Source organism: Giraffa tippelskirchi, chromosome 12 (assembly GCF_054371585.1).
Source record: "Giraffa tippelskirchi isolate mGirTip1 chromosome 12, T2T-mGirTip1v1.2.pri, whole genome shotgun sequence".
Taxonomy (NCBI): domain Eukaryota; kingdom Metazoa; phylum Chordata; class Mammalia; order Artiodactyla; family Giraffidae; genus Giraffa; species Giraffa tippelskirchi.
The window spans coordinates 135,255,037-135,269,852 of record NC_137286.1 but is presented as its reverse complement, the minus strand read 5'-3'; the positions used below and the strand labels follow the sequence as shown (position 1 = coordinate 135,269,852).

Here is a 14,816-nt window from a genome sequence, read left to right as displayed (position 1 = left end):
TTCCTGCCTACCTGGTGCCCCACCTGCCCCTCTAGCTTCAGGTTCTGATGTTCACGTACTCCCTGCACTCGGGTCGTCTGCAGGTTCTGCCGAAGCTTGGTGTCCTCCCAGCTCCCATTGCACGTGCTGGCCTCTGCCTAAGAGACCCTTCCCCTCGTCACCTGGCCGGTGAACATCTCATTTTCTGAGCTGCCTCTAGCGCATCTGCTTCTGCAGGACGCTCAATTCTTCCTCAATATCTTATATCTAAAGAAAGTGACAGATGAATGGATAAACAAATGTGGTATATCCTCACAGTGAAACATTATTCAGCCTGAAAAAAAAGGAAGAAAATTCTGATCTAAGGACATCAGGTTAAATGCTATAAGGCAGATACAAGAGGCACCAGTACTGTAGGATTCCACTTACGTGAGATTTCCTAGAGTAGTCAGATCCATAACGAAAGAAAATCGGATGGTGGTTGCCATAACCTGAGCGAGGGGAATTGGTTGTTGCTGTATAATGCATACAGAGTTTCAGTTTTACAAGGGAGAACATGTTCGTGAGGGACAACAAAGTGAATGTGCTTACCACTAAACTGTCCACGTAAAAATGGCTAAGTTGGTAAGTGTTACGTTATCTGTACTTTACCACAGTTAATTGATGGCATCTTTGACACGCTTTGTAATTTGGGGTCTGTATTTCACAGATCACCAGTGCTTCTTAAAAATCAGAGAGCATCTTATTTTAATCTCTATTCCCCCACAAAACTGTATTTTTCAGGGCACACAGAGTGTGCTGAGAGACTCCTCACTGGGAAAGTGCATGAGTAACACATAGTTGTGAACAACCAGTAACCAAAACACACACACAGCACAACTGCGTAAATAACCTATTACCTACCGTGTTAAATACTTGGTATTTAACTGCTCTTTAAAACTCTTCCCACCACAGACCCATCTAGTGGACTGGAGCTGTAATTTAATGAATGATACCCTTGTGACGTGAAAGAGTATTCAATTTAACGCCCAAATGATATGCAGGGAGAAGCTTCAGTTAGTCACACAGCAAAAGCTGGCTGGTATGTTGGGAAGGAAGTGAGGTTTGCTTGCTCGCAGACATTGTGTCCACCATATTTCCTGTTGTATACATAATTTTGTTAATTTACCCATCTTAAGTTCCCCCAAAAGCCATAAAATATGAATTATCTAAGAAACTACATTACAGCTTAGGAACATAAGCTACGTGCAGTCATCCATCTTAAAATCCCCGAACTGTAGGTCTGTCCGAGCTTCTGAAAGGTATGTAGGAAAATTGAGTCTGGAGAGTGAATTAAAAACTGCAGTAATGTGACTTCTGATCTGTGTCTCGGTCTCAGTGTCACTGTCAGCTTCATTACTGTGTTTGGAGATGACACTCAGGCAGTGTGTTCATGAATTCATTTCACTCCACCTGTGTACATCCCAGCTTTCCTCTCCTGCTTACCTGTCCCAGCCCCCGTCACTCCAGGACACCCCTTTGGTGTTGGATTTGATTGAGAGCTGGCAGTGGGGGGGATGTGGGAGTCAGCCAGCCCAGCAGAACTGGGGCTTTACTTCTCTTTCTCTCATTTTCTCTGCTGTCCCGATTCCCAGAAGTAAATGGGAAAAATTAATAGGCATTATGCTGGTTTCTAATTCATAGAAGAAATAGCAAGTAAAAATAAAGAAACAAAATGAGGTAAATAGCACCGTAGACTTCCTGAGTAGATTCTGAACACGGGCTGCATTTTTCATTTAGATGATTTTGTGGTTGATTTGATCATTTTAGAAAGTACTGGGCCATTTTAAAGTGTTTTCCAGCTCTAGAGGTAGATTGATTTTGGTTTGTTATTTTTTTCTCGCTCAGAGCTATTACTTGGATAATACATTTTTACAGATGCTTACTAGACCTTGCTATAGTGTGCAAAAATATTAGTTTCCTACCTTTTCTCCTTTTTACATAATATATCCTCAGCAAACCCTCCCCTCACTCCCAGATTGTCCCAGCTTCCTAATTCCTTGCAACTCAGACTGTGTTGCCAGGGCCAGCAGCATCTACACCACCTGGGAGCCTCTCAGAAATGCAGAGTCTCAGGCCCAAAGAGCCCTCTTTTCTCAGCATTGCATTTGAGCAAGACCTCTGTAAAGATTTTCTCTGAATGTCTTTGGTTTCAGGAATGTAAATTTCAGTGACACTGGTGGCACTCTCCTTGGGCAACTTGTAAAACCCATTGGTGACCTGAGAGAGACTTTCAGATGATAGTTTTGATAAGTGAACGGTAGAGGTAGCCTGGTCTGGGTTTTATTTGAGTTGTTCTGTTCTTACCTCTCCTCACTGGAGTGTTAAAGTTGCATTCCTATGGCCCTGAGCAGCCCTCAGTGCCCCTGCCATATCTTGGCCATTTACTCAAAGTCTACAAATATCCCAGGTTACACAGATGCATCAGTTTCAGTATAGCTGATTGATAGCATGGGCTTCCCTGGTGAGTCAGTAAGGAAGCTGCCTGGAATGCAGGAGACCCAGGTTCGATCCCTGTGTTGGGAAAATCCCCTGGAGAAAGAAATGGCAACCCACTCCAGTGTTCTTGCCTGGAGAATCCCATGGTCAGAGGAGTCTGGCAGGCTACAGTCCATGAGGTCACAGCAGGCGAACACAACTTAGCGACTAAACCACCACCAATATGAGTAGCATAGAAGTGTACAAACATTTTCAGAGACACAGTTCTCACCTGTATCGTGTTGTGTGTTGGTTTACATATTAAAACACCCAGAAAGGGGGCATACCTGGTTTTATTGTTTCAAAGTGCTGTTTCTTTGGGGATTTCTGTTTTTTCGCAAATTGAATGTTTGTGGCAACCCTGCATTGAGCGTGAGCACCAACACCATTTTTCCTATAGTATTTACTCACTTCATATATCTGTCACATTTTGGTAATTCCTGCAATACTTCAAACCTTTTCATTATAATTATATTTATCATGGTGACCTGTATTCAGTATTCTTGAAGTTACCCCAACCTGAAGAAGGGGTCAGGTGATGGTTAACATTATTTAGAGGAGGAAAAATATCCATATGACTTGAGTTATTTTTTGATATTTTCATTATTGGTGGTGGTCTGGAATGAAATTCCCAATATGTTCGAAATCTACATGTACACAAAACACAGGACCCATATATATATATATATATATACTCTAGGACTTGCCAGATGCAGGAAGTGTCCCATCTATATTATATAAATCAGGATTTATCATATCGTACAAAATAGGTACAAAGAAAAGCCACTTTTCTTTCTGTTAATGTGTCTAAAGTTAAATTTTTGAAATTGAATTATTGTCTTTACAGACTACGGTTTGAAACTTTGGAATTATTTAATGAGAAAATAAATCAAGTTACCATAGTATAATCAGTGCTCAGAGTGGTTTGGTTCTTCTCTGTTTTTAAAGTTTATTTATAAGTGACTGAAAAGCACGTCGCCCTCTGTGTGAGTGTGAGCTTGGTGGTGAGGGACATGATGATGAAGATAAAACACAAACGTCAATAAAGCCAACTTCAGAAGCCCGCAGAGGGGAGCACTGCTGGTCACAAGTGGCTGGTGCTGGCTATGCCCTCTGGGCTTGGCTATGGACTTCCCAGGTGGCGCTAGTTGTGAAGAATCCACCTGTCAGTGATAGTGTCAGTGATAGAAATGAAGAGATGCTGGTTCGATCCCTGGGTTGGGAAGATCCCCTGGAGGAGGAAATGGCAATCCACTCCAGTATTCTTGCCTGGAGAATCCCATGGACAGAGGAGCCTGGCGGGCTACAGAGGGTCAGACACGGCTGAAGTGACTTAGTACACATGAAAGCATATCATATGCCCCACCAGGGAATTTGTAGTTGGCCACCTAATTGGTAAAAAAGACCAATTTCTGCATACATGTTTGAATTCGGACAACTAACCAGTTTTTACAATAAAGTTTTACTCGTGATCTGTATTTTGCCGCTGCTGCTGCTGCTAAGTCGCTTTAGTCGTGTCCGACTCTGTGCGACCCCATAGACGGCAGCCCACCAGGCTCCGCCGTCCCTAGGATTCTCCAGGCAAGAATACTGGAGTGGGTTGCCATTTCCTTCTCCAGTGCATGAAAGGGAAAAGTGAAAGTGAAGTCGCTCAGCCGTGTCCGACTCTTAGCGACCCCATGGACTGTAGCCTACCAGGCTCCTCCGTCCATGGGATTTTCCAGGCAAGAGTACTGGAGTGGGGTGCCACTGCCTTCTCCCGATCTGTGTTTTACGTGCATTGTATTGAATCTTTGATCTTATTATTAATGCACTTAATTTCTCTCTGCTTAGATTTTAATAACTTGGCTGATACTTGACATGTATCTTTCCAGGGTTTAATTATAAGTATTAATTGGTTTGTAAAATGTCTTTTGAAGTGCTGAGATGAAAGGTCCCATATAAATAGAAAGTGTTGTTTGTGTTGTTGTTTTTTCTGACCTCATTCTGTGTGTTTTGTCTACCTGGCTACTGCCTTTTAAGACACTGAGACTTGCATTTTAAAATTTTAAGATGTTTCCTTTCAAGACAAATCATTAGTAAGGTATTTATTATCTGCAAGTGATTGAGTTTGTCTACCAAAGGATACTTCCTCTTAACTGAAGGAAATCTGGAAATCTGAATATTTGTATGTAAGACTTCTGACTTGACTTGTTGACGTATCTGCCAAATTGCTCACATAATTCTCAATGTTCAAAATATCTAGGAATACAACTAATGTAGAAGTTGAATTCTAATGGAACACTTGAAATGCTTCTGACTTTTTACTGATTGTGGACTGATACTGTTCTTCGAACCAGGGGTCTTAACCATGGCACATTTGTCAATGTCTGTCATTTTTGGTTTCCACCATCTGGCGTGTGCTTCTGTCATTGAGTGAATAGACCCCATGGCTACTGGTATCCATCCTGCAATTCTCTGGACAGCTTCCCTTCCCCAGCAGAGAATTACCTGACCCCAAATTTCAACAGTGCCACAGTTGAGGAACTTGAGAGACTACGCTCAGTAGAACTTTTGAAATTCATCTTCAACAACTAGGGTTTTTCCCAGGTTTGTTGTATATTGTTAGTTCTTAATCCCTCCTGGATCTCTTTACAGGTTGGCATTGTGGGAAGAACAGGAGCTGGAAAAAGTTCCCTCATCGCTGCCCTTTTTAGATTGTCGGAGCCTGAAGGTAAAATCTGGATTGATAAGATCTTGACAACCGAAATTGGTCTTCATGATTTAAGGAAGAAAATGTCAATTATACCTCAGGTATGCACATCAGAGCATTTTCACGTGTTCTTTTTATACACCATCTAAGTTTAATTTCTTTTGATTTCTTGGTTTTTAGTTGGATGAAAGTGTTGATTCTTTTTCCCCCAGTAGAGCATATTTTTAAGTACAGGTTTTTTCACAGATACTTTTCTCAGGTATCAGGTTTCTTTGTATTGTTAGTTTGTTTCTTTTGTGTGTGTGTGATTTAAGAACTTTTCCAGATAAGATTTCTGGATTTAAGCTTCTTCAAGTACTAGTATTTTGTCCACTGATAACCACATAATTCTGAGAACACAATTATAAATGGTTTGTTTAACATATGAAAGGTTTCCGTCGAGGAAAACAGGCATCTTAAGTGTCTTAACGATGGAATTTTGCTATAGGAAATAAGCTACGTCTTCATTCTATGAAAGTGTAGGACTTTGAGAATTACAGTGTGTATAGATGGGCAGGGCAGAGTTTTAGAAATTAGCTATTAGTACATGTTTTAACCAGGCATGCAGTACAGAATAGTGAGGAAAAGCACAGGGCATGGAATTCCATCTCTTCTCCCTTACAAGGCAGCTAACAGTACCAGCTCCCCGAGCTGCTGTGAGGACTAAATAGGTCATTGCGTGTGGATCAATTCATATAGGCCCAGTGCATGGCCTCTGTGATGGTGGAGCATTGAATTAACCATCTCTTCCTGGTTTATGATTCTTCCTTTTTTTTTTAACATCTTAAATATGTATGGTTTTTAAAGAGTGCTTGATTATTTGCACAGTAGAAGCTCTTGTCATTTCTACGTTTCATCCACTTAAAATAATGCAGATGATGTTTATTGAGCAGTTACTACCCTCCATGTATGTAGCCAAGGACAACATAGACCCTGTGCCCTCATCTTTAATCCTGCCCTCTGCTATGATAAACTTGCTGGTTTTATTTTTTTATCTTTGGTGTTTTAAAAAAATTCTCTACAATCATCTGACCATCAAGGAATGCTGAGAAAAATAGATACCTTTAGAAACCACACAAACCATAGAAAAGAGAGTTTAAGAGCCAGGCTAATGTGCTTCCTAGAATGTGGGTATAATGAGCTCTGAAATGTTATTAGGAAGCATATAGAACATGGCACCCAGAGGAAGGAGAACATGGACTTGTGTCTTATGACTGTACAACTGTTACTCCCTACCCCTGTCCTCTAAAATACGTGGAATTAGTATAAGTACTTTTGGAATCAAGATATTATTTTTAGACCACAGTGAAATGCCACCTCTCATCTCTAAAGATGTCAACTATTTTTAAGGAAAAAAAAAAAGTGTTTACAAGGATGTGCAGAAATTAGAATCCTTGTGCATTGCTGGTATGTGTGCATGCTAAGTTGCTTCAGTCATGTTCAATTCTGTGCAGTGCTATGGACTGTAGCCTGCCAGGCTTCTCTGTCTATGGTATTCTGGACAAGAATACTGGAATGTGTTGCTATGCCCTCCTCCAAGGGATCTTCCCAACCCAGAGATTGAACCTGCATCTCTCAAGTCTCCTGCATTGGCAGGTGGATTCTTACCTGAAGTACTTAGAGCAGTTGGTTCTTGGTGGCTGACTTGGTGATTAATGTAGAAAATAAATGTTTCTAGACTCCCACTTTTACGTTTTGATTTTACCCATCTCTGAAATGGGCCAAATGAGATTAGTTCGAAGAAATAATGGGTGTGTCTGTAAAGTACTTTTATGTCCTTGGATAAAAGGATTGAGAAACGTGCCCTGTATTACTTTTTCTTAATAAGAAAAGGTTGTATGCTTGTGTACATAAAAGAACTCTATAAATAAAGAAATAACGTTAGATGATTCTTGGCTCTGCCAGTAATGTTTTGGAAGCACATCTGAGCAAAGACTAAACATCCCTTGACATCACCAGGTTTTGGTTCTGTTCCATCAGTTCCCACCCTACGTCTGAGCATGCTCTGCGTACACACTCCAGGGAGCGTGCTTACAAAACAGTGCTAAGCTTTGTATGCATGTAGATAATCATCGCTAACCATTGTAAACACAGAACTTGATTTTTTCACTCTCTATGGCTTTGTTTCTGAGGCGCAATGCTATTTGATAAAAGAGAATGTTTGTGTCAAGTGTCCCAGGAGATTATTCAGGAGGCAGCCAGGGATAGAGCATAGACTGAGTGTCAACATGAGCCACTTTTTAATTCCTGTCTCATATGACCGTAGGGCCTTGAGGAAGTCAGTTGTCTGGAGGTCCAGCGTCCTGGTCCTTGAACCAGGTCTAGAAACTAATGTGACACAGACTTGTTGTGAAGATATGACTAAGGACTTTCCAGGTAGTTCAGTGGCTAAGACTCTGCTCGCAGTGGAGAGGGCTCAGGTTCAATCCCCATTCAGGAAACTAGGTTCCACATGCCATAACAAAGACCAGGTGCAGCCAAACAAATAAATACTTTTTAAAAATATGTGGGGTTCCCTGGTGGCTCAGATAGTAAAGAATCTTCCAGCAATGCGGGAGACCTGGGTTCAATCCCTGGGTTGGAAAGATCCCCTGGAGAAGGAAATGGCTACCCACCCCAGTATCCTTACCTGAAGAATCTCGTAGACAGGGGAGCCTGATGGGCTACAGTCCATGCGGTCGCAGAGAGTTGGACATGACTGAGTGACTAACACTAAAAGTGTAACTTAGATTAGAAAATGTTTGCGGCCCATGGCTGATTCTTGGGACCAGTCAGTCAATAGTAATTATAAGCATTCTTAAGAATGAAGGCACTGACCTTTCAGGTGCTATTTCTAAAAGACGAACACATTTTGGAAAGGCTTTGTTCTTTCATTTCTTTTCATGTTTTTTGTAGTCCTTGGTGATTTTCATTACTTTCATTGCTTATAACATAAACCACATTGTTTATAGAAATTTAAAGAATGAAGCAAAATTAAAAAACAATGCAGTAGAGTTTTAGGGAAAAGCATAACTGAAAAATCTAGGTAATGTCTTTTCTCCAAGGAGCAAGAGGAAAGAATATCTCTTTTTCTCTTGGTTTCTGGCTCCCCTCCCACCAGGTTCTTTCCTGACCATCACCCTGTACCCCAGTCATACTTTCCAGTCCCCCAAGAAGACCTCTGGCATTTTTCTCAGTGCTTTCCACATTTTTGACAGCTGTCTGGCTCTCCTCGAAGACATGGCTTATGCCTCTCATTTCTGTTGCTCTGGTTTTTATTGCAGCCCCTGACAAGTTACACAGTGTTAATAATAATTCCTAGCACTTGTGGAATTCTTAACACATGTTGGCCTCTTTCCTTACCCTCTCCTCCTTAATCCTCACAATTCTCTTATCCTTATCTGACAGATTTGATAACTGAGACGCTACGAGCTTAACCCACTTAGCACATAAGCAGCAGAGCCTGAATTTCGTGTGTTTTTTATGGTGATTCCCAACTCCAGAGCCTGAGCAGCTGGTCGCCCTGTGAGGACTTAAACACTCTGTTGACTGTTGTCCACAGTAGGACTGCTTCGTATCATGATTTCATGTCCACACTCACACACACACAAAAATTTAAAAAAACATTATTACTCTATATGTTGCTTTTTACTCCCCATTCTTCTAATTAGCTTTGCTTTTCTTTTAAATGGACTTTAAAACGATCTAGGATATCCATTCTGTTCCAGCTAATATAAAAGACAAAATGAGAGTCACAAGGCACAAAATTGACTTTCTGATCCATTGACTGAGCTTGCAGTTGGACAGATCCTGCCCCTCCCTGTCCCCTGTTGGGCTGGGCTCCTGGTCAGTGTTAGCATCACTGTTGTTCCAGCTTCTCACATCAGCCTTGCAACATTAGCCCCATTTGCCAGTAAGGAAACTGAGTCTTGGGAAGATTAATAAGTTACCCTGAGTCTAATTGCTCATACGAGCCTCTTTGGATGATTCTCTGCACCTAGAGAAAATGGCACATGGAAATTTATGGCACAAGGAAAATGTTTTCTGTTGAAGAGGGATTCCATGTGAATTCAGTGTTTATGATTGTAGCCCAGAGGTCGGCACAGATCAGCAGCCGCCATCTTAATTATGATTAGATTCATTTCTTATATTTAATAGTTTTTTTCTGTCTATCGGAGCAAAAGCTTGGTATTTTTTAAACAGCCCCTTCTGCTCTTTTGGTATTTCTGTTCCTTGCGTTTTCTTCAGTAAGTTGAAGAAGGTGAACCAGAGCTCTCCCTTTGACTTCTCCATGATTACCTGGTTTTCTTTCCCTTTTTATCTTGTTGAGAATAAAACTGAAAGAGAGAAGAGTTGGATATGCTGTTACTAGTAAAGAAATACAACTGGATTCCAGCCCTTTGTTTCTGACACTGAAGTCATCTTGGAACTGCTCCCTGGAGCCCCTGAAAGAGGAGTTTACGTGACTTAAATTCTTCTTCCTTTGTTGGCAAACAATGTCCCTTTCTTCTGAATATGGATGATGATTAGTTCATTCAGAGGCTACAGGATCTAAAAAAAAAAAAAAAGATGAGGGCACCCAAATTTAAAGTGACTTCAGGTGCTTCTCTTATTCTTGAAACAGGAAGATGAGTTTCCACTTACGAAAAGTCCTCAGATTAGAAAGGAGAACAGAGCTTTAGGACACCAGGAAACAGCAGCAGTAGATACTTTTTTTAAAAAATCAAAGTATAGTTGATTTGTGGAACTTCCCTGGTGGCTCAGTGGTATAGAATCCGCCTGCCAATGTAGGCGATGCAGGTTCAATCCCTAGGTTGCAAAGATCCCCTGGAGGGGGAGATGGCAACCCACTCCAGTATTCTTGTCTGGAGAATTCCACGGACAGGGTAGCCTGGCAAGTTACAGTCTGTGAGGTCGTGAAAGAGTCAGACACGATTTAGTGACTAAACCACAACAATGGTGTTGTGTTAATTTCTTAGTAGTAGCTACTCATGATATTCCTAGTTTGGGACTGAAATCATCGTGCTTTATTTGCCTTGTTTGTAATCATTGTACACTTTTTGTCTTGGTCCCGGGTCATTTTAAGCATCAGAAGGTTAGTAGGTAGGGTTTCTTTGTAGGATAACAGGAGTCTTTTCTTCGAGCAGCCTATACTAAAGGTCCCTTAAGACTGCCATTTTTTAGTCTTTCGGTTGTGTCAAGGGATTATCAATTTACCAAACTAAATGCTGTGATTCAGCGTGGCCATTTTTGGGTCACACACCTAATATGAACTCGTGTCATATTCATAACAAAGGAAAAAGTTGCTATTGAATATGGCACAAAGGATTACATCTGACTTTAAACCTTGATGAAAAACAGATTGGAAACCGATGCTTCATTTAAAATACTACATTGTACAAGAGTGTTTGTTCTTCAACTGTACTGTGCCAGCTACTTTTTATTAAGTGAGGTTTAATTCTGTGCTTTCAGAAAAAAGATTCTTAGCCTAATAAATTTAGTGTATATTTACATGAAGCTTGTAGGTCCTACCATAAATCTCTACACTGAAGTGTTCTGCCTGCAGAACAGTTTTACAACACTTATTTATATGATTATTAACTTTGTTGGTTATAAGTGGGTACTTTAACAATAATATCTGTCAGAAACGATCATTAATCTGACCCTTGTCTGCCCACGGAGTATGTGTCTACTGTGAGCACTGTTGTTACCTTTTGAAGATAATATAATGGTTTCGTATTTGGCAAGTGGATGAAAGTAGAGTGAGTAGAAACCAAAATGAACGCCACACATAAAATATATTGACATATTAAAACAGACCCTGTTCACAAATTGCCTGCTGTCTTTATAGCTTCAATCAGTTAATGTTTCGGTACATCATTCTTCTCATTCCACAAATTTTGATTGAAATTTTCCTGATTTTGAAATATGTTTCTGACATGTCATAGCAAACAGAAATATTCTTATGTACAAAACAATTGCTTTTCATCCATTGCTGCTAAATAAACAATAGATGCTGCCAAGTATCTCCTCTGAGAGCAACAGTATAGATTTAGGTGAGCACCCTTATAGCGTTGTGTGATGGTTAATTTCTTTTCTTTTTGTGACAATCAACAGTGGATTGGTGATAATTAGCAGAATCCCCCTAAGGCCTATAGAGTGTCTGAGGGCTCCATTTAACACTTAGCATAAATCAACTACAGTCCTTGTAACAAGGGTTCAGAAGTGAAGGATCCTTCTTTCTGCAAAGAAACTCATTTTAGTCCCCGAGTCTTTGGAGAGACTCATTCACTTCAAGATTTCCAAAGAGAAGTTGTTGAAGGAAGTGACAATGGAGAGAGGCCCTTATTATGAAATCTGTGATTGAACTTTAAATGAGGTCCCCGTTCCTGTTCTCCTGAGCCACCCAAACCACCATTCCCAAACGTGTTTATCCTGTGGGACCTTTTATTGCTCACAGAAGGAAGGAAGGTCTGTCTTTTTTTTTTAAATAGTATTTATTCTATTTGGCTGTGCCGTGGCTTTGTTGCAGCACATAGGATCCTTAGTTGCAGCATGTGAGACTCTAGTTCCCTGACCAGGGATTGAACCCTGGCCCCCTGCATTGGGTGCACTGAGTCTTGGCCACTGGACCACCAGGCACATCCAAAAAGTCTTGTCTTTCAAAACCAATTTATTCCATAGATTAGCTTAAGTAATGACTCTAGAGTATAATATGAAAAGCAGGTAACACTTCATCAAAACAAATACCTCTTGGGACTGCCCTGGTGGGCCCGGGGTTGAGAATCTGCCTTATAATGCGGGGGACGTGGTTTCGATCTGCAGTTTAGTAACTAGGATACCATATGGCGTGGAGCAGCTAAGCCCTCATGCCGCGTGACACAGCGAAGGTCCCGTAACCTTGTTATTAATGATTATAATGAATGTTGGGGGTTTTTTGAATTTAAATTACTTTCTGTAAGCATTTGTGTAAGATAAAAATAGTTTACAGAAATAACATTTCCTATTTTGGGGTATATAGGAACCTGTTTTATTCACTGGAACAATGAGGAACAATCTGGATCCCTTCAATGAGCATTCAGATGAGGAACTTTGGAATGCCTTAGAAGAGGTAATTTATGTAATGTAATTAACATGTTAACATCAGTTCCTATGTGTATACGTTTGTAGCATTGCAGGTAATTAATGGGAGCCTATCAGTTTAACAGACTTTGTTTACCTCCTAGGAGAACATTGATGACATCAGTGCACTTAAAATGTGTGTATTGATGATAATGAAAACCAGCAGTATAATGCCTCACACTTTTTGGCTTTTTCCCTAGAACCCAAAGCAACTAGATAACATAGTTTTGTCCTTAGCAGAACATTGAACTAGGAGTTAACATTAGGGGTTCAAATTCTACTAGTGACCTAGTGAATTAATATCCTAAGTACCCTGCAGTATGCTACTGGAGATCAGTGGAGAAATAACTCCAGAAAGAATGAAGAGACGGAGCCAAAGCAAAAACAACACCCAGTTGTGGATGTACTGGTAATAGAAGCAAGGTCTGATGCTATAAAGAGCAATATTGCATAGGAACCTGGAATGTTAGGTCCATGAATCAAGACAAATGGGAAGTGGTCAAACAGGAGATGACAAGACTGAACATCAACATTTTAGGAATCAGCGAACTAAAATGGACTGGAATGGGTGAATTTAACTCAGATGACCATTATATCTACTACTGTGGGCAAGAATCCCTTAGAAGAAATGGAATAGCCATCATAGTCAACAAGAGTCCAAAATGCAGTACTTGGATGCAATCTCAAAAACGACAGAATGATCTCTGTTCGTCTCCAAGGCAAACCATTCAATATCACAGTAATCCAAGTCTATGCCCCGACCAGTAACACTGAGAAAGCTGAAGTTGAATGGTTCTATGAAGACCTACAAGGCCTTCTAGAACTAACACCCAAAAAAGATGTCCTTTTCATTATAGGGGACTGGAATGCAAAAGTAGGAAGTCAAGAAACACCTGGGGTAACAAGCAAATTTGGCCTTGGAGTACAGAAGGAAGCATGGCAAAGGCTAATAGAGTTTTGCCAAGAGGACGCACTGGTCATAGCAAACACCCTCTTCCAACAACACAAGAGAAGACTCTACACGTGGACATCACAAGATGGTCAATACCGAAATCAGATTGATTATATTCTTTGCAGCCAGAGATGGAGAAGCCTATACAGTCAACAAAAACAAGACCAGGAGCTGACTCTGGCTCAGATCATGAACTTATTGCCAAATTCAGACTTAAATTGAAAAAAGTAGGGGAAACCACTAGACCATTCAGGTATGACCTAAATCAAATCCCTTATGACTATGCAGTGGAAGTGAGAAATAGATTTAAGGGACTAGATTTAATAGAGTACCTGATGAACTATGGACGGAGGTTCATGACATTGTACAGGAGACAGGGATCAAGACCATCCCCAAGAAAAAGGAATGTAAAAAAGCAAAATAGCTGTCTGAGGAGGCCTTACAAATAGCTGTGAAAAGAAGAGAAGTGAAAAGCAAAGGAGAAAAGGTAAGATATACCCATTTGAATGCAGAGTTCCAAAAAATAGCAAGGAGAGATAAGAAAGCCTTCCTCAGTGATCAGTGCAAAGAAATAGAGGAAGGCAACAGAATGGGAAAGACTAGAGATCTCTTCAAGGAAATTAGAGATACCAAGGGAACATTTCATGCAAAGATGGGCCCAATAAAGGACAGAAATGGTATGGACCTAACAGAAGCAGAAGATATTGAGAAGAGGGGGCAAGAATACACAGAAGAACTGTGCAAAAAAGATCTTCACGACCCAGATAATTACGATGATGTGATCACTTACCTAGAGCCAGAGCATCTTGGAATGTGAAGTCAAGTGGGCCTTAGGAAGCATCGCTACAAACAAAGCTACTGAAGGTGATGGAATTCCAGTTGAGCTATTTCAAATCCTAAAAGATGATGCTGTGAAAGTGCTGCACTTAATATGCCAGCAAATTTGGAAAACTCAGCAGTGGCTACAGGACTGGAAGAGGTCAGTTTTCATTCCAATCCCAAAGATGGACAACGCCAAAGAAAGCTGAAACTACCACACAATTGCACTCATCTCACACGCTAGTAAAGTAATGCTCAAAATTCTCCAAGCCAGGCTTCAGCAATGTGTGAACCAACATCCACTGGATCATCGAAAAAGCAAGAGAGTTCCAGAAAAACATCTATTTCTGCTTTATTGACTATGCCAAAGCCTTTGACTGTGTGGATCACAGCAAACTATGACAAATTCTGAAAGAGGTGGAAATACCAGACAACCTTACCTGCCTGCTGAGAAATCTATATGCAGGTCAAGAAGCAGCAGTTAGAACTGTACATGGAACAACAGACTGGTTTCAAATAGGAAAAGGAGTACATCAAGGCTGTATATTGTCACCCTGCTTATTTAACTTATATACAGAGGACATCATGGGAAATGCTAGGCTGGATGAAGCACAAGCTGGAATCAAGATTGCTGGGAGAAATATCAATAACCTCAGATATGCAGGTGACACCACCCTTATGGCAGAAAGTGATGAGGAACTAAAGAGCCTCTTGAAA

General features: G+C 40.7%; 1 protein-coding gene across 5 annotated transcripts in view; it reads left to right on the top strand.

Moving 5' to 3' along the window:
• The window catches only part of LOC145530500 (ATP-binding cassette sub-family C member 4), a 184,821-nt gene that overhangs the window by 152,304 nt on the left and 17,701 nt on the right, over positions 1 to 14,816 (top strand). For all 5 annotated transcript variants that reach the window (XM_081551978.1, XM_081551977.1, XM_081551976.1 and 2 more), the window contains 2 exons: positions 5,134 to 5,289; positions 12,228 to 12,317. In XM_081551978.1, the coding sequence (XP_081408104.1) occupies positions 5,134 to 5,289; positions 12,228 to 12,317 (246 nt within the window). The remainder of the gene's footprint in view (positions 1 to 5,133; positions 5,290 to 12,227; positions 12,318 to 14,816) is intronic.